The sequence below is a fragment of the Mastacembelus armatus genome, chromosome 22, assembly GCF_900324485.2.
Source record: "Mastacembelus armatus chromosome 22, fMasArm1.2, whole genome shotgun sequence".
Taxonomy (NCBI): Eukaryota; Metazoa; Chordata; class Actinopteri; order Synbranchiformes; family Mastacembelidae; genus Mastacembelus; species Mastacembelus armatus.
In genome coordinates, this window is record NC_046654.1 from 18,986,083 (window position 1) to 19,009,927 (window position 23,845).

Genomic DNA, 23,845 nt, shown 5'->3' on the forward strand with positions numbered 1-23,845 from the left:
TGTCTGGCTACACTCTCCCCAACCACTACTTTGCAGTCACTGATTTCTTTCAGGTTGAAACGTCTGCACAAGATGTAATCAACTTGTGTGCTCCTGCCTCCACTCTTATATGTTACCCTATGCTCCTCACTTTTCTGGAAAAATGTGTTCACTACAGCCATTTCCATCCTTTTTGCAAGTCTACAACCATCTGTCCTTCTGCATTCCTGTCCTGCATACCAAACTTACCCATCACTTCCTTGTCACCTGTTTCCCTCACTAACATGTCCGTTGAAGTCTGCTCCAATCACCACTCTCTCACCACTAGGGATACCCTGAAACACCTCATCCATCTCCCTCCAGAATTTCTCCTTCTCTTCTAACTCACATCCTACCTGTGGAGCATAACCACTGACAACATTCAACATCACACCTTCAACTTCCAGCTTCAGACTCATCACCCTGTCTGACACTCTCTTCACCTCTAGAACATTCCTAGCAAAATCCTCCTTCAGGATAACTCCTGCTCCATTCCTCTTTCCATCCACACCATGATAAAACAGCTTGAACCCTGCACCTAACCTATAAACCTTGCTACCTTTCCACCTGGTCTCCTGAACACACAAGATATCCATCTTTCTTCTCTCCATCATATCAGCCAACTCTCTAGTTTTCCCTGACAAGGTCCTTACATTTAAAGTCATTACTCTAAGTCCTTCACTCCTGCCCTTTCTTTTCTCTTTGCCTACTAACACGCCTTCCTCCTCTCCTTCTTTGACAAACAGTAGTCCAGTTTCCACTGGCACCCTGTAAGTCAACAGCACCAGTGGTGGTCGTTGTTAACCCAGGCCATGACTGATCCAGTATGGAAGTCATATTTGTGATTCGCATGTTTGCTTTGGCTTAAATTTTACATAGGTTGCCCTTCCCGACACAACCCTCTGCATTTACTCGGACTAGGGACCAGCACATGAAGACTGGATTGTGCCCCCTTGTGGTTGCAATATTTCTTTGATTTTATATGAATTTTTAAAAATTAAAAAATTCCCATTCAAATGAATGGGGGAAATGATCCGACTTTACTGAAACTGGTTGGTTCCCATGAGCCTATATCTCTGGCATACATGCAGCTAGAGACTCCGTTTCAATTTTAAAATGCTTCAATATCTTTTATCTGTCAGGGTTGTGCTCCGTGTTGTTAGATCTTGTATAGGTTTTTATTAATTTCACTTTAAAATGAGGTATGTCATAGAGTTTTGCCAGGTTTAACAGTGTGTGACATCACCAGCTAGAGCGGAGAACCGCCTGTTCTCGACTCGTCAAAACATATAATCCACAAGAGTTGTAGTTTGCGCCATTGGAGCCTTAACTGACAGGCGAGTCGCGTTTCTGTCTCATTTACTCCAAAAGAAATTAGCTGCCAGCAGCTCGTCTCGTAGGCTGTCACTCTAAACTGCTCTCACACTGTCATTTTAACTCCAATCTAGACAAACTGCGCAAGGTGTTGTTGTACAAAATGTTAGGAATCTAGCCAGTCAAAGAATTTCTCGTAGAGTGAGGAAATTGCGAGTTTGTGGCGCGTAAGCTTCTCACGGTGTTCATGCGAAGTAGCATGTGCGTTCTTCTTACTGGTATAGCTCACTGTGCAGGGGGAGCGTCTGTTGCGCAGGATACTGGGGTTTGATCCCCGCCTGCATCCCCTTTTAAAATTTTTGAGATGAGATATAATCTCACACATATTGAAAGCGGCAATAACAGCTTGCTTTCAGCAATCACACGCATTTTCCTCAGGAAATGCACATTCATTTGTTTTTATTATTTCACCATTTTCTTCGGCCGCTATTTCCTTCCAGATGCTTTGGGCTAGAAACTGTGTATCTTCCGGAGAACCTTTCTTCTTAACTTTTGTACTTTTCATTTTATTCAACTTTTTTCAACTTTTTTAATAATGGTTTTTTATGGGGAAAACTTCCATGAAACTTTCCTCTTTATTTGACCTTCCCGAATCGTCATACTTTGGGCTAAAATCGTCATTTAAACTTTAAATGGGTCTAGACCCTTTAAACAGTTAGTCTGTAGTCAGTTTCTTGATATCTTCTATACTTTTTGATTTCTGACATTTTAAGCTTTTTTTGGTCATTTTTCAACTTCTCCATTGGTGTGTATTGCGGAATCCACTGGCAGGCTAGAATGGGTGATGTCAGTGATGACACTAACTTTTCCTTTTCAACTTTTTTCACATTTTTTGTCTTTTTTTTTTCTCTTCTTTTGTCAACTTTCAGCTTTCAGGAACAATTTATATATCAAAGTAGTAGAGATTTTTGTCTTCTTTCAGGTATCTCATTTTGATAGGACCTACCCAATTAGGCAAAACAACACAAAATCCTTAAAAACCTTACTAGCCTGTCTTCAGGAAGTGAAATTTTGGCTTACTCACAACTCTTTATCCCTAAATGAAAAGAAGACTGAAGTCTTATTGTTGGCCCAAGTAAGTCCTACGATCTTAGCAATTTCGATCTGGGCGACCTGAACCCATACTCCCTTCCATGTGCCAGAAATCTCGGCATATTGTTTGACTCAGACCTTAAATTCGACAAACACATCAACTCTGTTCAGTCATGTTTTTACCATCTACGTTGCCTTGCGAAAGTCAAGTCTGTTTTATCAGTTAAAAATTTCGAAATAATCATCTATGCACTCATTAACTCTTGTCTCGACTACTGTAACTGTCTTTACTTTGGAATTTCCGAATGTTCTATTGGTCACCTTCAGTTGGTGCAAAATGCGCCAGGCTGTTGACTGGCACGCGCAAGTTTGACCATATTTCACCCGTCCTATCCACCCTACATTGGCTACCCATTAACTGAAGAATGCCCCAGCATATCTCTCGGAAGCCTTACAACTTCATACGGCGTCCAGAACACTTAGATCGGGAAGACTAGATTTGCTCTCTGTTCCGAGGTCGAGGCTTTACCAACGGGGAGACCATTGCTTTTGCAATTTCAGGCCCTAAACTTTGGAACTCACTACCAGCATCAAATGATGTCCACATTTCCATCTTTTAAATCCAAACTTAAAACCTACTTATCTACTTTAAACTCATGGCTCACTGCTTTAAAGTACATCATTCTATCTAGTTTAATTGTTTGTATATTTATGCTGTTGCATTTTTAGCTGTCTTGTATGCATTGTACAGCACTTTGATCTTCCTCCAGCTGCTTTGAGGGTCAACTGAATACCCCACAGCATGTTGCAGTTTCAAAATAAAAGCCTTTTTATTTCATTCTTTCACAATAAAAGCCAAGAAACTATGAAAGAAAATATGAACTTAAAATGGCCTTGGGCTATTGGCATACAGCTTTTGGCACTAACTTAGGATGAGACAATTCAAGTCGAAAATAAATCATCTCTTCTTATGTAATCCATATGAAAGTAAGGCACAGTTTCTCCTGTCTCACACGATTATAGCTAATGTGATCCTGCCTCGCACTGAGTGCACTGTTCATATGGAAATAATCTGAGGTGAGCCAGGTAATTATGTACACGCCCCCAAGGAATGGCATAAAATGTCAAGCTTCATCATAGAATTTACTCACTTTTTCTGTGCGTTTGGATGATGGCATGCTACACAAGTGAAGAAGCCCTTTGTATGGTTGCAGACAGCGACGAAGAGTTTACTTTGTCCTCAGAGGAAAAATACGACTCAGATGACGAACGTTTGCATTTGCATTGCATTGCAGTAATTCCCTCTCAGCCACATTCCTGACTGAAAGGCTCATTATGCAGCTTATCATGCGGGTCTTTGTCTTCTCAGGTAAATCACATGACTGTTCATCATCAGGCACACCTTCCTGCATGTCTTTTCTAAACAAAAAGTGTTTTAGAAAATTTAAATCAGTGTATTGTTTTCTGTGAATGAGTGAACAAGATGACTTTCACATCATTGTGAAGTAAACACTTTAGCCTACAACATGCAGGTCTCCAAAGTCTTGTGAACCAATGTTTTGTATGTGTTTTATGGTCTTATTTCAGTGACTTAAAAATTGTAGTTTTTCACTAACCATGCATAAACACTGTTTTCTCAAAAACACAATCATGTATAAACTTGCTGCTCACATATTATTGTAGCCCAGTTTGTGCTGATTACAGTGTTATCAGACTTTAGCCATTAATATGTTTAAAAGCAACTGAAAAAAGCACAAATGTCAGGGCATGACAAAACTTGTCCAGAGCCTCAAAACAACCTTAGACTCCAGAGGGTTAATTATAATTTGATAAAATAAAGAGACATCTAACCACTCATTTTCCCTTTCCCTCACCACCAGATCCTGGAGCCAGGCTTCAGGTTGGACTACTGCCGTCTGTGGCAGGCTCTGATTAAAGGCAACATGTCCAGTGTGGAGCGTTACAGCCGCAGAATGGGAGCTGGAGATTTGTACCCTCTGTTTGCCTGCGTGCTCACCACTCGCTCCTGGGCTGCAGTCAATGCTGGCATCAGTTCTGTGCCCATCACACACTCTGAGGTACGATCTCACACGTGTGCGGCGTTTATTTTGAACATAAACATTTTTATGCTTCACAGATGTTCAGAAAACATTCAGGAAGTATCAAAACATGCAATGTAAAAATTCAGATTCAAACTTTATTATCATTCATTTTTACGTCACAAGTACGCATATGAACGAAATTATGTTTACATTGCTCGCAAGGTAGAGGAGAGGTAAAATAAGAACAAAGAGGTAGAATATGTAATAAAAATAGAAATTTCAATTCAATTTCAAAAGATAAAATTAAAAATAAAAATGACCAATAAAAATAAAAATAACGACCAGAACCCTTGATGCTGGACTGGAGTTTATATACATTCAAGTTAATTTGAGGCATTACATATATAATATTATATAAGTTGCTCCCAGCAATAACAGACGCAGCACATACAAGTTATGTTGAACTCTTGAGACCGGTAAACTTTGGTCAATAGGCTGGAATGGCAGCAGGTCATCTTCAGCAGCTACAAAGGAGCCAGAATGCAACCATACCTGGTGGGGCACTGTGATTAGGATGGACATAGAATAACATGAAAAACATGCAGGTGTTGTTTTTCCTAAATTTTGTGCACTGTCAACTAGTTAACCATTTGCCCACAAACATGCAAAAATTGTTTTTTCTTTTCCACTCTAACTCTGCAAAAACACATGCAGTGGTATGATTGGTAAATTCTTCAGTCACCTTAAGTTTCCTTGTATGTGTTTTGGGTTGGAAAAAGCAAATAGATTGGTGCTGTGGAATGATTTTTAGTGTAGAGGAATATTTTATTTAATTGAGAAAAACAAACAACAATATTTAATTCATATTCAACTTTGTGTTGCTCATTGACTCCGTTATTACAAATGTCCATGAAACTGGCGTCTCCACATGATTTTGACGATGTAGTGTAACAAGTATATTTTTTGCAGACATTGCCGCTGCTCATTTCCCAGCCCAAACAGGCCCGTATATTAACAGTAAACATTAAAATAACTAGAACTGGACTTACTGGGATTGTTTTCAGAATCTACCAAAACTGCTTTGTGTGTGTTTGATAGCGTGGCTTTACTCACAGGGGTTCCTCAATGCCATCTGTGCTTGGGGGAGTTTATTTATACCTCTCTTATGCAACATTTTAAATCTGGCAAATGTACAGTACTACAAACAGTGGCTACAGCGTGCCACCCCCTCAAACACAATGGGCAGTACAAGGCAGAATTGGGCAGAGGCCAGTGCACGAATACCACCTTATGTTTTGTTATAAAATGTATATTTCTGAGTAAACATACAGGAAAGTTGACATTAGATCCAGACATAAACAATAGTAAAGTATTACTGATATTCTTATGTTGCCTGTGTCTATGCCTATGTCGCCTGTTGCCCGTTGGAATATTCAGAAGCCCAATAAGCACATATACTGCATCACAACTTAACATGTATCTACAAGAGTGCTAGTTTAATGTCTTCTTTAGGATCTGCTGCTTGGTGCAGTGTTGGACCAGAAGAAACAACATACTGATAGCAGCTCTATGGACAAACAGCTTTAGATGGTGGTTTTGGAGGAAAAAATCCATCTGGAACAGTTTAGGGGACAGGTTAGAACTGGTTGATTGATTGCCAGATTGCACATTACTTGGGGAAGGCTTGTGTGTGTGTGACCATATTTATCCATTCATCACCATTGTACTGTACTATACTGTGTGAAAATGGAGGTAAGGTGTACTATTCTCACACCCTTTGCCTCCCATTTTAGCTGTCATTTATGCTCCTTGTTTTCACACACACACCCTCTCTCTCTCTCTCTCTCTCTCTCTCTCTCTAACCTTAATCCTTAAACCAAGTCTTAACGCTCAAACAGTTGTGAAGACTGGCCGGCATGTCCTCACAGTGGCTTTCAGGTAAAATTTGTCTTCACAACCACAGAAAGACACACACAGATACACACACCATTAGGCAAACTCCATTCTACAGCACTCTACTTGAACACACTTGCTGATTGTGTAGCACTCTGAACTTAAGAATATATTTTGTAACATTTCTATAGCCACAACCACTCATGTGTTTTGCTTTGTCTTTATTATGCCTTCTGACTGCTCCTCTCTCTGGTCCTTTTTTGTTCCCTCTTACCTTTTTTTCCCTCTCTATCCTCTCTTTTATGCATGGATCATTTTAAGCCCTGCTTCTAACAACTGATGATGCATTCCATTAGTGTTAATGCAGTCACATGCACGCAACAAATGTGCTTTAGAGTGGTGGTTTTTTGCTGCCTTTCTTTCCCATGTAGAAATATTTTCTTTAATGAACATTTCTCTTCTAAACATTCACAATTAAGTAATTAGTCCAAAATATAACCAGATGGTGGTTTGACAAGTCAAGTATATTTTATATAAGGATAGCCATATGGCCAAAAAATCAAATAACATTTTTAAGCATGGGTACAGATTATGATTTTAATATGCTATTGTATTTCATAACTATGCTGGACAACTGTGTGATATTTCCATTAGCATTAGTTTTTTACCCATCAGGTAGTGGTAGACTGAACAATGTAGATGCTCCACCTTATATAGCTGACCACATTTTATACAGTGTGCAAAAGCACATATTCGAAATAATAACATTTATTTGATTTATTACCCAGCTCTGTCTCTCATTCTCTGATCTGCTCCTGTTTTAATCTGATGTTGATTCATCTTGTTAATCTAATTTTAACCTTGTGTGAGTATGCATGCATTGATCGCTTCAGTACAACAAAGACACTCATGCAGTGGAATCAGTGAAATGTTGGATTTTCTCTAGCCATTTGGTAAAAGGCGACAGATTTTAAATTATGCCATTATTTCTGGTAAATAATTTATGTTTCAAGTGAGTTGTGTTTACTTCTGTTTCACTGCATTCTTTAAAAATGTAATTTACTATAATTTTGTTCCTAATTTATGGAGCACTAAAAGTGCCAAAATGAAATAAATAAATACATCATTAACCCTTTATCTTATCTGTATGATCAAAACTGATGGAGTAATTTAAGTTTGTTTCAGCGTTATCAGGAGAAGTTGCCAAAAAACGCGCTGGCGCATTCATCGACCCCTGAGGGTTAATGTACATGCTGTCTTTTTGCAAATTGTACAGAATATTTTAGTTTTTAATGACAGTTTATAAAAAGTATATCTCAAAAACTAAGTTATGGACACACTCAAAATAAGATTTAGGTGGCGTGAAATGACTTTTTTGTATTTATAATTTTGAGGGATATCGCAATTACATTTCTGTATTTAGAAAAAGATGTGTAAAAAAAATTATTTTTTTGTGGTTTATTGCCCTTTTTAGCAATTGATTTTGTTACTATGGACTTATTATATACATATTATTAAAATGTTGGATATAAGGGTTGCATTGATGTATGGCAAATTAATATGCTCCAAAAAATGGCACTACGGCATGTAAAAATGTAAAGATATGCTCTGGGGCCTTGTTCTGTGGTAGGTTTTAAAAGGTTAAATAATTATTTATATGTGTCATTAATGTCTCATTAATGAATTAAAACTTGAAATAAATACAAATAAATATTAAATAGTCAATCATTAATTAAATGTGTTCTTTAATGTATTGTTGTTTTATGTACTTAAGTTGCTTTGGAGATGCGTCTGTGTTAGAAAAGTTGAACATCTTCCTATTGTGTGCACACAACAGGATTAAGGGAGATCTAGAGAAACAATTTTATTCCAAGCAACAATGGTGAGATGTTTGATTTTTTTCAAGCCACATAAACTATGTTGCCTATTTTTCTAAATATATCAGTCTGCTAAACAAATACTGGTTTTTACTCAAACATTTTGGTAAGAGTTTTGGGCTACTCTAAACTCTGAATGTGAGTGAAAAGTGCAGAAATCCCTCATGGTGCCCAGTGCACATAAAGGCTTGGTAAAGCATTATATGACAGCTATAGCTGTATTTATTTGCTAACACAGTAGTATTAGTTTGTTAGCTATGCTTGTTTCTCTATGTACATAACATAAATCTTCCAATTTCCACTTCCATATCAAAAATGTTCTATGTCATGGGGTGTATAATATCACATTAAGATATTAGCCACATTGCCCAGCAACAGTCCTCATGGGTACGCACTCAAATCTTTGGGCTTGTAGTGTTTAGTCTGCACTGTTTAGTGTATAAATGAAAAAAGGCAGCCTGAGAGAGGAGCTCAGACTCCATCTACTGTCATACCTTGTCACATTGTCTATGTGTCTGTTTTAGCAATTTAGAAAAATTGATCCATGCAGCCCCTCGAAGTTGAAACTTAAAGGTGTGTGGAGAGGAGGTTGGAGATGCTTGGATATCCATACACCCATACTGACCTTTTGTTGCCTCCCACCCCCACCACAAGAAAGCAATGAAGTTTACTAGCACCACTTCTCAAAATTGGATGTCTAGCAGTCATGTATTTGTTTAGTACTCTTTTACTGCTTTAAGTACACTTGTATTTTCCTCCTTTGCAGAGTAAAAATAGCACAGGTAATAGCAGATCTTCCAGTAGATGCTGACATTTTTTTCTCCCTCTGTCTCTGCCCACCATTTTCTAATGTCTGTTGGCTCCTGTACAAAATCATCCTGGTCACTCTAATACACTGGGGAGAAAAGGAAAATCACCACCGCTTTTGTAACCCAACCCCCTCAAATCCAACCACCCCCCTGAACTTCATTCCCTCTGCCTTTTGCGTGGCCTATTATCACACCGCTCACAATACAATATGTCCTTATTGAAGCTTTCAGATGCAAATGAGAGCACTGTCGCCTTGTCTCCGTCCTGCTGACAGCTGTAAGGCCTGCTAACCAACCGCCTATAATTGCTACTAATTGTTTTTCCCCAAGCAAGACTCAGCTGAGCACTTTAGAACTCCCAGCCACGTCTTATTTGGAGTGGGGGTAGCAGAGGGTCTGTGATGGGGAATTTTGTTCTTTTTTTATGTTTTTAGCCTGGTAAGTCTTTTAATAAATGAAGAACAAAGGAAGACATGGGGGGAGCTTGGAACATTTTGCTGTTATTCAAGGAAAATGAGTCAGGATGGATTTACCCTACAACCCAGTCTCCTAAAGATGTGTCAAATGTAACTGTACTGCATTAGCAAGGGAAAGTACTCTGCCAGGGTTAGTGTTGTATTGAGCAGTTTACAATAAAACCCATGTGGCAGCTACATTAGACTGTGCTCAGCCAGCAAGCCCACTAATCAGATGGCCTCTGATTTACTAAATTATATATTCATGACTTGAATATATAATATATATAACACGTTTGCTTTTCTCACATTTAGCTGGTTACTGTGCAGCTGTGAAGTGCTGATTCAGAAACAGTTCACCTTACTGTATTACAGTAATTCTGCTTGTCATTTGGTTACGGTAATGATATTGTGCATGTCATATCAACCTCACCCTGTCTTACACTTTCATAGAACTGAGTGACCTTTACTGTTAGTAATAACTGTGCTTTTACTATAACTGTAAGTTAGTGGGTTTAGACTTTAGATGAGGAAAACGGAGCTTTTTCAAAAACACTGTTGGGGACCTGCTCTAACATGTTCAGACACCATGTAAAAGCAAACTTTAGAAGACAGCTTCTGTCATCTCTTACCTACTCTGTGATGCCACATTTTAAAATGTCAGTATAGCTGATCATAACATATATATATAATTAGACATAGAATAATGATTTGAACAGGAGTTGCTATTCACCTGGCTTACAAGTACTCAGGTACTGTACCTTAAAATTTATGTAGTTGGTCTGGGTAGTTGTGTTTGTTCGGTCGTCTGGAAGCTGACCTTTCAAGGGGTGGCATCCATGCCCTGCTCCCTGTAGAGACTCTTATTTTGTGGTTATTTCATGTGTTCCTGTGTTTTAGTTCAAGGTAGCTTTATGTTCACAATATCTTTCATTATTTTCACCTGTGTCTGGGTATTTGTTCCTGGTTTTCTCCTCCCCATTGGTCTCTCTCCTTGTTTATGCATACCTGTGCTGGTCAGGCAATAAGGTGATGAGTCTCACCTGTAATCCACCTGTGCATTAAGTGAGCCCTATTTAAGACAGCATCTTACATAACCTCATTGCTGGATTGTACTGCTACCTCTGATGGTAATTGCTGCACTACTGCCACAGTGATGGATTGTTCAATTTAGAGGTAAATCAAATGAAAAATATGACTGTCACAAAGCCAGAAAAAAGCTTTAAATCCCAAAGTGTTTGCATCAGCCTTTGTGATGACATAGGTATGTCCGCATGAGATAGATAGCCTTTGACCTTTTTGCATCAAAGTATAATAAAGCGCCTGTAGGATTTGTGTGTAGACATGTCTTTCAGAGGTTGTGTAACCAAATTGTATTTAGATGTTTATTCTTTTGTTTGCTACATCATTGTTGTTAGTTCACATCACATTCTATAGGCATGAGACAGAGAGAGAGCAGAGAGAGTTTATCTGTGTCAAGATGTTGACTAGCTGTCTGTCTCAATCTGTGCTTGTCAGCCCTTTGTAAATCTGGACTGTCAGCTCTGACAGTGCTGGTGTGTGTCTGACACACCAGATACATTTACAGGGCTTTGAGAAAGTTTGGACTATTCATGTTTCTCTGCAATTTTCTGTTTCACAAAAACATCATATTAGGTTATCGCATTTTTGATAATAAAATCATTTATATATTATATATTATCATTTTTGATAATTATGAAATTGCTAACATTTTGTTCCATGACTAATTTTAGACCTGTTGATGTGTAAGAAGGAGAGGCTTTTGAAGTAGACTCCGGTGCTCACTTGTAGACCTCAGCAGCTATCTTCAGTATCACTTGTGGTGGAGTCAAACATCATCCTTCTGTCTCTATTTTTCATCTTTCTTCATTTCTTCTTTCTATGCTCTTCGCCTTACATTATATTGTTTCTGCCAAGGCAAAACTATTCTTATTGTTTTTCTCCCCTCCTCTCCCCTGCTCCCCTAATCCCCTCAACCTTCCCCTGTATTACTTTATTTCTATTTACTTCTTTCCTTCCTCTCTCCCTTTATCTTTCATCTCTTCCCCATGTCACTTTGAACCCTGAACCTTCATCCTGTCGCCTCTTTCTCATGTACACTAAATGCACTCTCAAGAAATATACACTACTGTGCAGAGTACCACATGAAAAGAGAGAAGACACTGGGGCAGCTTGAATCTACAGAAGAACTGCAGCAGCTTCTCCAAGTTTCTGCAAAGTACAGAGTAGAAGTACAGAGAGAACTGCTGCTGCTTTAAAGGCAAAAGAGAGTGCTGCAAATACTGATTAGATTTAGGTTTGGTTCCATTTATTGCACTTTGTCTGAAGTTAATTGATAAATGAAAAGCTATTTATGTGATCTATATTAAAAGCATCCCCTGTATATTTTTACTGCCTAAGACTTTTGCACAGTACTGCATATTCATAACATAAAAAGAGTTTATTTTTTTAGTTTACCTTAGGGTAAATGCACATATACTTGTTTGCTATATGTGTACATGCTGTACTAGCTTGATGAGGTGATCATCTGCTCAGCATGTGATGACTTTATTGCCGAGGTCTGGGAGATCATGTAGATCAGAGGCTTGTGATATTGGAGGTAGTATGTGTGATACTAGTAGGTATTAGTGCACCAGGTCTGTAAATAACTCTTTTCATTATTTAAACACACCAAATTTTCTTTTCAGGCTACACTTGGATGGAGTTATGCTGAGAATTGTTCTGCCCTAACACACCTAGGAAAATCAAGGAAGACCAGCATGTGCATGTGCCTAGAAGAGATCTAGTCCACTGTAATTAGTGAAAACATCACTGTGGATGTACAGGGCCAATATAACAGATAATAAAATGTATAACGTGATATCTGTCTCATTTGGCAGGACATTGAGATACGGAACAATGCATCTCTGTACATACCCCAGATCAGCGATCTGCTGAACCGAGTACCCCGTCAGATGCTGCTGCTGCTGAAGACCAACGACCTGCTGAGGGGCATTGAGACCACACTGCAGACCAGAGCCTCCTCCTCATCCTTCATCAACATAGCCCGCTGCTGCATACGTGCCATGGCCAGGTCAGAACAATTGATACACTTTCACCCAGACCTACCTCTCTCCTGACACCTCCACCAACTCTAGGGGAGGAATACCGAGGCGTTCCCAGGCCAGCTGATAGAGCCCTCCAGTGTGTCCTGGGTCTGCCCCGGGGCCTCGTCCCGGTGGGACGAGTCTGGAACACCTCTCCACGCAGGCGCCCAGGAGGCATCTGAGATAAGGCCTTAAGGCTCAGCTCCTTCTTTACCATGACAGACCAGTACAATGACAGCATTGCTGCAGACACTGTGCCGATCCATCTCTCATTCTCCCGCTCCATTTTATCCTCACTCATAAACAAGACCCCAAGATACTTAAACTCCTCCACTTGAGGCAATGACTCTCCACCAAACCAGAGGGGACAATCATGGCCTCAGACTTGGAGGTGCTGATCTTTATCCCAGCCGCTTCACACTCGGCTGCAAACCGGCCAAGTGCACGCTGGAGGTCCCGGCTCGATGGAGCCAACAGAACCACATCATCTGCAAAAAGCAGAGATGGGATTCTGTGGTCACCAAACCAGACTCCTTCTGCACTCAGGCTGTGCCCTCTCCAGATCCACAAAACACATGGTTGGGCAATCCCATGATCCCTCTAGGACCCTAGTGAGGGTACAGAGCTGGTCCATTGTTCCACGACCAAGACGAAAACCGCATTGTTCCTCCTGCATCCCAGGTTCGACTAACAGCTGGATTCTCCTCTCCAGTACCCTGGAGAAGGCTTTCCCGGGGAGCCTGAGGAGTGTGATCCCCCTATAGTGGGAACTCACCCTCTGATCCCCATTCTTAAAAAGAGAGACCACCATCCTGGTGTGCCACTCTAGAGGCAGCAACCGTCCTCCACGCGATGTTGCAGAGACATGTCAGCCAGGACAGGCCCAGGACAGGCCCACAACCCCCCCCCCCAACACCTTGCTGCCGTAGCTGTATATCTACCTCAGTGACAGTAATGCAACCACAGGGGGGCACAATCCAGTGTCTTCATGTGCCGGTCCCAAGTCCGGGTAAATGCAGAGGGTTGTGTCAGGAAGGGCATCCAATGCGAATCACAAATATGACTTCCATAATGGATCGGTCGCGGCACAGGTTAACAACAACCGCTGCTGTTGACTTACAGGGTGCCAGTGGAAATTGGACTACTGTTGGTTGAAGAACGAGAGGAGGAAGGGGTGTTTGTGGGCAAAGAGAGAAGAAGAAGGGCAGGAGTGTAGGACTTTAAATGTAATTAGTTTGTCAGGGAAAACTAGAGAGTTGGCTAATATGATAGAGAGAAGAAAGGTGGATATCTTGTGTGTTCTGGAGACCAGGTGGAAAGTTAGCAAGGCTTATAGGTTAGGAGCAGGGTTCAAGCTGTTTTATCATGGTGTGGATGGAAAGAGGAATGGAGTAGGAGTTATCCTGCTGGGGTAGATGGTGGTAGACTTCACAAAAAGAATGGAAATGGCTGTAGTGAACACATTTTTCCAGAAAAGGGAGGAGCATAGGGTGACATATAAGAGTGGAGGCAGGAGCACACAAGTTGATTACATCTTGTGCAGACGTTTCAACCTGAAAGAGATCAGTGACTGCTAAGTAGTGGTTGGGGAGAGTGTAGCCAGACAGCATAGTGTATCACACCACCAGACAGTGGTGTGTAGGATGACTCTGGTGGTGAGGAAGATGAAGAGGACAAAGATGAAGAGGACAAAGGCAGAGCAGGGGACCAAGTGGTGGAAGTTGAAAAAGGAAGAGTGTTGTGTGGCTTTCAGGGAGGAGCTGAAACAGGGGAGACGTGCAGAGTTGTGGAAACTACAGAGGAATACAGCTGATGAGTCACACAATGAAGTTATGGGAAAGAGTAGCGGAGGCTAGGCTGAGGTCAGAAGTGAGCATTTGTGAGCAGCAGTATGGTTTCATGCCAAGAAAGAACACCACAGATGCAATATTTGCTTTGAGAATGCTGATGGAGAAGTACAGAGAAGGCCAGGAGGAGCTGCATTGTGTCTTTGTAGATTTGGAAAAAGCGTATTCCTTCCACTGTCTGACAATATCCCCAGTCAAGGTCAACAGCGTGCCATCCCCACTGTATACAGCGGGAGCTGCACACTGTTTCCCCCTACTGAGGCAGCGAATAGTTTGCCAGAATCTCTTTGAGGCCAACTGAAAGTCCTTTTCCATAGCCCACTGAACTCCTCTCACACCCAACTTTTTGCTTCAGCCACTGCTAGGGCTGCAGGTTCGAGTCTCAGGACAATTGTCACTGGGGGGAGTGCAATAGAGGTGAGACCCTTGTGCAAGAGAGCAGAGCACAAATATAGGTCACCATACTTAGCCACAAGTCACTTCACATTTCACAACTATAAAATCGATCTTGATCTCCGACCTAGGGTTTCCTGGTGCCACGTGCATTCATGGACACCCTTATGTTCAAACATGGTGTTCATTATGGATAAATTGTGACTAGTACAAAAGTCCAAAAACAAAACACCGCTCGGGTTTAGGTTGGGCAGGCCGTTCCTCCCTATCACACCCCTCCAGGTCTCACTGTCATTGTCAGCGTGAGCGTTGAAGTCCCCCAGTAGAAGAGTCCCCAGTTGGAGCATTCTCCAGCATCACTCCCAGGGACTCCATGAAGCTCAGGTACTCAGCACTGCCATTCAGGGGAATAAACGCAAATGACAGTGACCAAAGGCGCAGGGAAATAACCCTCTCGTTCAATGGGATAAACTTCAACATTTGGCAGCTGAGCTGGGGGGCTATTAACAAGCCCACTCCTGTCTGCCGTCTCTCACCCTGGGAAAGTCCAGCCTCTCTCAAGGAGTTTGGTCTAGTCTCTCAACCTCCCGTACAAGCTCAGGCTCCTTTCCCACCAGTGAGGTGACGTTCCACGTCTCAGTAGAAGTGTCGCTGTCCAAGGTTTAGGATGCTGAGGCACCTGCCGACTCCTACCCAAACCACAAACAGACATTGGGGCACTGGCCCCAAATGACCCCTGCTGCAAGTGGTGAGTCCACAGGAGATGTCTAAAATAGGAGTCTACAGTCGTAATTATACACTGATTTGATAAATGCATCTATGAAAATTAAAATAATTTTTCAATTTTTTAAAATTGATTTTATATATGGCAGGTTGAACTGTTACACAAACCTACAGTATCTGTTTAGTTTAAAGTATTGTCTATAGTAAAAGTCTATATGTTAATTCTTTAGGATCTGTGAATAATATCCTTTAGTTTCTGAGCATGTGACATAGTGGAATGGTAAGACAAGAAGCATGTCAGACATAAAGATAAACCAAGCTGACAAGTAAGTGACTTTGGAAAATTGGCATTTCCAGCAACCACAACTAGCTCCTCTCAGGCAGCTATTTAAGTGATTCTGATATTTCTAGGTCTAAGACAAAGGTGATTATGTGCCTGCCAGCCACGGCCTGTCTGTGGGGAGATGTATTGCATGTTCTCCCAGTATGACGCATGGAACGCGTGGAACATATGATGTATTTGTTGCTATCTGATGGCCTATGTAGAGTATAGAAGATTGATCTTGAGGACCAATGTTTAACACCTAAGCCATTTGATAGCAACTACACCAGTTTAATTAGCTGTTGAAGACAGTAGGAAGTGGTTAAAATGTAGTAAGTGGACCATGTGGGCTTAAATTCTTTTGTTGCTGCACACATAGGACATGCCTCTTAAATCTTTAGCCTCATTAATAGCCCTGTTACCCACTACCCTATTACCCACTACAGTGCATCTGGATTTTTAGTTGTAATAAAAGAGCCATTAACAATTATGTCATTGTTAGATCCTTACAAGATTGTAATTGTTGTGTTGGAGGGTGATTCTCTCAAATCCCATTTGGTGTTAGAGAATTTAAAAAAAATTATAGTATAATATTATCGAGGAATCCTGATTCCACCACAAGATTTCATATCCATAGTGATATAAACCATGATTACTATATGGTGTTATTTTTTTGTTTTATGTGTGAAGAATTTCAATTTCAATTCAGTTCAATTGATTTTATTTAGCGCCACATCAATAGAATCATCTCAAGACACGTTACAAAAAACAACAAGCAGCTCCTCATTGATTTCATTCACCTGATTCAGGTAAATGGAGTTTTGTTTATGTTGCTCACACCGCAGAAAAAAATTACATTTGGACAAAAAAATGTCTCTTTAGAGACAATGCCTCATTAGTCTGGCTAATCCTCCCTGTCAACATTGTTCATTTGAACTAGATCTTACACAGGAATTATTAAAAAAAGCTTGCACAGAGTTGAGTGTATTATCAGTGTAGTTTACTGGTTGTTGATGCTTTGAACGGCGCAAAGTACCATTCACTGACACTGTATCAGGGTGGTAGTCCAATTCACCTGAATCCTGAGCTTTTTTTTATTCCACCCAAACACTACAGCAACTTGCTTCACTGATTAGCACACCTGCAACCACAGCAGAAGACCTAATCACTGAAGTGTTCAGCTGAAATGTGAAACTAATGAACATCCAAGAACCCAGTGGTTCATCAGAACTCATACTGGAGAATATATGTTTTGCTTTTGAATATTTAAAGGGGCAGCTTGAACCAGAACGCTTGCCTTGGCTCAACTGGCTACAGAACTACATTTAGACAAATAATGAATCTGTGTCTAAATTCTACTGTCAAAGCTGAAAAAAAGCGTGGATTGGATGCTATTCAAGTTCAGATGTAACCAATAACATTAACAGTTACCATGATGTAACTGGCCAGCATGCACAATGCCAGGTTTCTTGCACTAAAATATTGAACTGGATTACAGCTTTCATAGTGGTTCTCTTTCATCCTTCCTGACAGCCAGAGGGCGGTGCTACAAGCACAGAATGTTCCTGCCGCGCATGCACAGTTCGAGTAAATATACCAAAAAAGTCATCTGTGACCTCGGATGACCCCCAGAGGTGATATGTTCCAAGGCTCTTTTCCTCTTTTCTTCTCACACGCAGTGTTACTTGCGTAGCAAGCAAGTAACATAGCAAGCAACGCACTCCTTGACAGTTGCTGGGAGCCCACCAGTTGGAGAAGCAGAATTCTGCCCTCCAGGGGCTGCGACTGTGTGTATTTTCAGGACCTCAGGTACGTATATATATCTTTGTTCTCACCTCTGCTGGTTTAGATAGCGTGCGCGTCCTCTGACATGCACTGTGAGCTGTAAGGTCTTATATAGACAGGTGTGTGCCTTTCCTAATCAAGTCCAATCAGTTTAATTAAACACAGCTGGACTCCAATGAAGGAGCAGAACCATCTCAAGGAGGATCAGAAGAAATGGACAGCATGTGAGTTAAATATGAGTGTCACTGCAAAGGGTCTGAATACTTATGACCATGTGATATTTCAGTTTTTCTTTTTTAATAAATTTGCAAAAATTTCGACATTTCTGTTTTTTTCTGTCAAGATGGGGTGCTGAGTGTACATTAATGAGAAATAAAATGAACTTTTTTGATTTTGGCAAACGGCTGCAATGACACAAAGAGTGAAAGATTTAAAGGGGTCTGAATACTTTCCGTACCCACTGTACCTCTTGGTATGATGAGTAATTAGTCACAGGTACGACTGATCACCGAGCATGCTGCCACATGCACAAATACAAGCGAGAGACAACCCAGGTAGAGCAGAGCACAGGTGAAACTGAGTATCCCTAAATCTACCAGGAATAACCCTAAGTGAAACCAGAAATAAAGTCACAGTAAAAGTCCACCCACAGTCAGTCCAGAACCTGGATCCTGACATTATTACTTCAGTTCAGAGGCCAATGTGACTGCTGCTGCACAAGGTCTCATCAATGTGCTAAGATAAGATACAAGTTTCTCTTTCACCAAGGGTGTTCACCTGGTGTGTAAAGGCGGCTCTTGCTCCTTTACAGGCCCTGAGTATGAAGTTGTTGCCATTCCTGGACAATTGGCTGCTCTGTGCCCCGTCTCATGCTCAGGCAACTCGGGACACGGCCCATCTACTGTCCCACGTGGTCCAGTTAGAATTCTGGGTCAATCTGGAGAAGAGCTGCCTGACTTTTTCTTAGACCACGATTTTCATTGGAGTGGCCTTGGACTCCATGATGGGTCGCCCAGCACCACATCGGGTGGACAACATCTTGCCCTGTGATGTGATGCCCTACATCACATTCCTGCAGGTTCTGGACAAGCTGACCTCGGGTTTACACATTGTCCCTGTAGGCTTGCTGTTGCTGCACCCCCTTCAGAGATGGCTGAACAGCTTCCACCTTGATGGCAGGCTTCACAGGCATCGGTATCATGGCAGTGTCTCCGTGTCCTAGCTTCTTGGCGGAGCAAAACCTATATATCCAGGGGTGTCCCTATGGGCACTGTTGTGTCTCAAAGGGAAATTGTCACAACAGATGCCTGCCCCATAGGATGGGGAGCTGTGTGGCAGTGCAGGGGCGGTGGCCCATATGTGAACACACCGACCATATCAGTGTGTTGGAGCTGCGGGTTGTGCATCTGGCTCTCAAGCATTTTATGCTGCCCTGTCCTCAGAGGAAGACACGTGCTTATAAAGTCGGACAACACCTCAACCATCTACCACATCAATCACCAACGGGGCACCAGGTCTGCGTGACTTCTGAAGGTGTTACGGGACCTTTTAGTATGGGAAACCCCACGTTTGTCCAGTCTGCAGGCAATATACCTATCAGCAGAGCAGAACCAGCTCACAGACTCCTGCTCCTGGCAAGCACCTCTACCAGGGCAGTGGCATCTTCACCCAGAGGTGGTACACAAGAACTGGAGCCTCTATGGCAGGGCAGGGGTAGATCTCTTTGCCTCACAGGAGTCAACTCACTGTCCCCTCTGGTTTTCCCTGGCAGGGATGACAGCCCATCCCTGGCCTCAGGGTCTCTTGTATGCCCTCCCACCACTATCTCTGGTCGTTCCAACACTCCAGAGGGTTCTTCAGGAGGGTCACAGGTTGTTATTGGTGTGTCCCTGCTGGGAGGGAGGATCTGGCACCCCAATCCTCGATGTCTCCAGCTGTTGGTCTTGTCGCTGGACGGCCGGAACTGCAGCTAACTGTTCTTATGGACCCTGTCAGGTGGACCATCCTAAACGCATAGGCACTGTCCACTCATCAGCAGTACGAGAACAGGAGAAAGCCACACATTCTCTACCGCTCCATCAGTGACTTGCAAAATGCACACTCAGAGGGAGTTTTCATTGTAGACTTTCTTCATTGAGACTTTAATCAGGCCAACATGAAAACTGTCCTCCCTTACTTCCATTAGTATGTGGACTTTCCAACCAGGGGAGGGAATAAACTGGATAAGGCCTACAGCAACATCTAAGAAGCATTCAGAGCAGTCCCCTACCCCCACCTTGGCTCCTCAGATCATCTTTCCATTGTGCTCATTCCAGCATACAGGCCTCTGCTAATCAGAGAGAAGCCCTCTGTCAAGCAGGTGAGGGTTTGGACTGAGGGAGTTATGAATGCACTGCAAGATTGTTTTGAAAGCACACACTGGAGCATGTTCAGAGCAGCAGCAACGTACAATCAGCACATCGATGTGGATGAGTATGTTATGTCGGTGTCAGGATATATACAAAAATGCATGGAGGATGTTAGTGTCACCAAGAACATCATCATCCGGGCCAATCACAAACCCTGGATGACTGCAGAGGTGCGTGCCATGCTGACAGTACGAAACACAGCTTTTAAATCAAGAGACATGGTGGCACTTTGAGCAGCCAGATTCAACCTCAACTGGACCATAAAAATAGCAAAGCGCACATATGGACAGAAAATCCAGGACTTTTTCCATGATTCCACCAACACTAGGAACATGTGGCAGGGCATCCGGGCAATCACAAACTACAAGTCAGCTCAGATGCCCTGTAAGGATAGCATAGACTTCCTCAACCAACTGAATGAACATTTTGAAAGGTTTGAGGCACAGAACAGGACACCAGCAAAAAAACAGTACCTCACCCAGGCGAGCAGGCACTGACCCTTGAAACAGCAGAAGTCCCAGGATCCTAAAGAAGATCAACACCCGGAAGGCAGCTGGGCCAGATGGTATACCTGGGCGGCTGCTCAAGGAGTTTGTGGACCAGCTGGCTCTGGCTCTGACAGATATTTTTAACACCTCCTTGAACCAGGCCATTGTGCCATCCTGTTTCAAGACAGCTATAATCACACCAGTGCCAAAGAAAACTACTATAACCAGCCTAAATGACTATCGCCCCATCGCACTCACTCTTATAACACACTCGGGGAGACACTCATAAAACAACATATGGTCTCCGAACTCCCCTCCACATTTGAGCCATACCAGTTTGCTTATCGGCCTAACTGCGCCACAGAGGACGCCATCTCCACTGCACTACACCTAAGTCTTCAGCATCTGAAGGAGGATAATACACACGTGAGAATGCTGTTCGTGGATTTTAGTTCAGCGTTCAACACAATCATCCCCCAGCATATGGTAACAAAACTGGCACCCCTGGGCTTCAATACCTCTTTGTGTAACTGGCTGTTAGACTTCCTCACCGATCGGACCCAGTCTGTGTGAGTGGGGAAGAACACTTCCTCAGTCATCACTCTGAGCACCGGCTCCCCACAAGGCTGCGTCCTGAGCCCCCTTCTTTTCACCCTGATGACTCATGACTGCGTCGCCAGGTCCACTGCTGACCACGTCATCAAATATGCTTATGATACAACAGTAGTGGGCCTCATCAACAATGACGATGACAGGGCATATAGACAGGAGGTGGAACAGCTGGTGGAATGGTCTGGGAAGAACAACCTCTTCCTGAATGTTGATAAAACTAAGGAGATTATTGTGAACTTCAGGAAGAGGCAGCCATTGCCATTCTCCGCTGCTAATTAACAACACAGCAGTGGAGATGGCGGGAAGCACCAGATTCCTAGGGATGCACATCATGGACAGATTAACCTGGACAGAGAACATTGCGTCTCTGGTGAAAAGAGCACATCAGCGACTGCACTTTCTCCGCAGGATGAGCAGATCACATCTGCCCACTCCGATTCTTACCACTTTCTACCGAAGCACCATAGAGAGCACTTTGACAAACTGTATCTCTGTATGGTGTGGCAGCTGCAAAGCTGCAGACTGGAAGTGTATCCAGAGAGTGGTAAGGACAGCAGAGAAGATCATTGGGATTTCTCTCCCTTTAGTCCTGGAGACTGGACACAAACGCTGCCTGTCTTGTGCCCTCAGCATCATCAGACACTGCTCAAGGACCCCCACCCCCATGAATGACTCTCTGCTGAACTCTGGCAGCAGGTACCGCAGTCTGAAGTGCAGAACAGCCAGGTTCTGTAACAGTTTCATTCCACAGGCCATCAGAATCCTGAACTCAGTATTGACAATAAAACAAGAATTTCAATCATGTCTCTTGCTGAGTGAGCCTACATGGTATGTTACAACTCAATCCCTGTGGAATACTATATAGTGTTGTTATAATAAACAGCATGAAAGTGCAATACATGGGCAATAAGTGCAATACATATTCACTGGTATGCCTGTATAGAAATTATTTTAGTTTTGTTAGTGATATTCACATAGCACATGTACAGTATTTTTATTTGAGACTTCTAAGTTATGTGCACTGTAATCCTATTCATATTTTATTCATATTTTATTTTATTTCATCTATTTTTTTATTCAATTTAGTCCTTTCTATTTTTATTACATATTCTACCTCTTCGTTCTTATTTTACCTCTCCTCTACCTTGTGAGCAATGCAAATGTAATTTTGTTCATATGTGTACCTGTGACGTTAAAAAATTAATGACAATAAAGTTGAATCTGAATTAGCACAGCAGGGGCCAGTGGGAATGTAGTTTGGCAGGCATTTGGTCATAAACCAAAGTTTTGTATAAACATCATTTTTATCTTGATAGTGCTAAATGAAAAGTCATCATCATCAAAGTTATTACCAGTCATCCTGAGGTAGATAATCAGTCCATTTGTTGAGATATTCCAGTCTAGGCTATTAGTGTCCCACTGTACTTGGTGTTTGGGCATGGATAATTACCTGTTTAAGAACATTTGTGAGAGTCTTGATGATTCAACCCAGTCTCTTCAAGTTGCACCTCTTCCTCTGCTCTGGCTAACAGGCACAAGAGGAGTAAAGCTCAGTCCTGGACAAGGCATCTGCATATCAGCCTGGCAGAGTCTCTCGACCTGTGCAGACTCAATATGTATGAACTCTTTCTGTGGGTGAGGAGCTCCACGTTGTTTCACTGGCTCAGCACTCTGGTGGCATTTCTGCACTGAGACACATCTGGACATCACACTTGGACATGAACAACGACTGCAACTGTTGGTCCTCAGGCGGTATATAACACTCTTTGAAGAATTTAATGAACAGTCTTCTCATGATGGTGATGCAGTGCAATTGTATTTCATATTTACTCAAGGTAAAGATTTTATTTTATCGTCAGATAAAATCTTTACAAATTGTTTTTTTTTTTTTTTTACATTTCTATTACCCCAATCACCTTCAAACAGTTTGCTTTAACATGCAGCCAAGACTAGAGTAGTGATGGAGTAGTGGAGGCTGAAACGAACACGTGAAGTGAAGGAAACAACAACTCTCCAGTTAATGTGAAATATAGGTATAAAGCACAAAGACAGGTATCAGTTACAGGGACAAGCATGCAATAGGTCTAGGCTTTCACCGAATGCAATTAACTTTCACATCCAAAAAGGCAGTCAGACACACCATGTACTAATATGGTCTGCTGTAGTTACTGCTATGATATGATGAGGATTTATGTAAATTATAAAAGGACTTTCTGAGTTGTAGTCAGTGTAGTGGTTATGAGTGCGGCTAGTGTTACTGCATGGATGGTGTGGGACTACTGTTGCATACTTGCTCCTCAACAAAAAAGGGCCAGAATAAAGTTTGCATCAAGTCCCAGAGCTTTGTGGAAGCAGATGCACTCAATTGTTTCAGTCTTTTCATTATGTTATTATATAATAGAGTTATGTTTACTGTTTTTTTAAATTTTTTTTTATTAGGGTTGTTTTCAGGATCAAATACTGTACATTCATTCCACAAGCACACTGCTTTCTGTCATTGTATTTTTTTTGGTGTTATTTCCTAAAGAGTTGTCACTCTGATCAGTAACAAATGGCTCTTTCTTTACCTTTTACATTTTTGTTCTTTCATTTCCTGTTACTAAGACAAATCTTGGCAGGTTGTTTCCATCCAAACCCAATGTGTGACATAACTGAATGTG

General features: G+C 41.9%; 1 protein-coding gene across 2 annotated transcripts in view; it reads left to right on the top strand.

The window, feature by feature from the left end:
* Positions 1 to 23,620, top strand: part of adck1 (aarF domain containing kinase 1) — a 74,406-nt gene extending 50,786 nt beyond the window's left edge. For both annotated transcript variants that reach the window (XM_026308904.1, XM_026308913.1), the window contains 3 exons: positions 4,305 to 4,502; positions 12,401 to 12,594; positions 22,718 to 23,620. In XM_026308904.1, coding sequence (XP_026164689.1) covers positions 4,305 to 4,502; positions 12,401 to 12,594; positions 22,718 to 22,877 — 552 coding nt within the window. In that variant the 3' untranslated portion in view covers positions 22,878 to 23,620. The remainder of the gene's footprint in view (positions 1 to 4,304; positions 4,503 to 12,400; positions 12,595 to 22,717) is intronic.
* Positions 23,621 to 23,845: the final 225 nt, after the last annotated feature.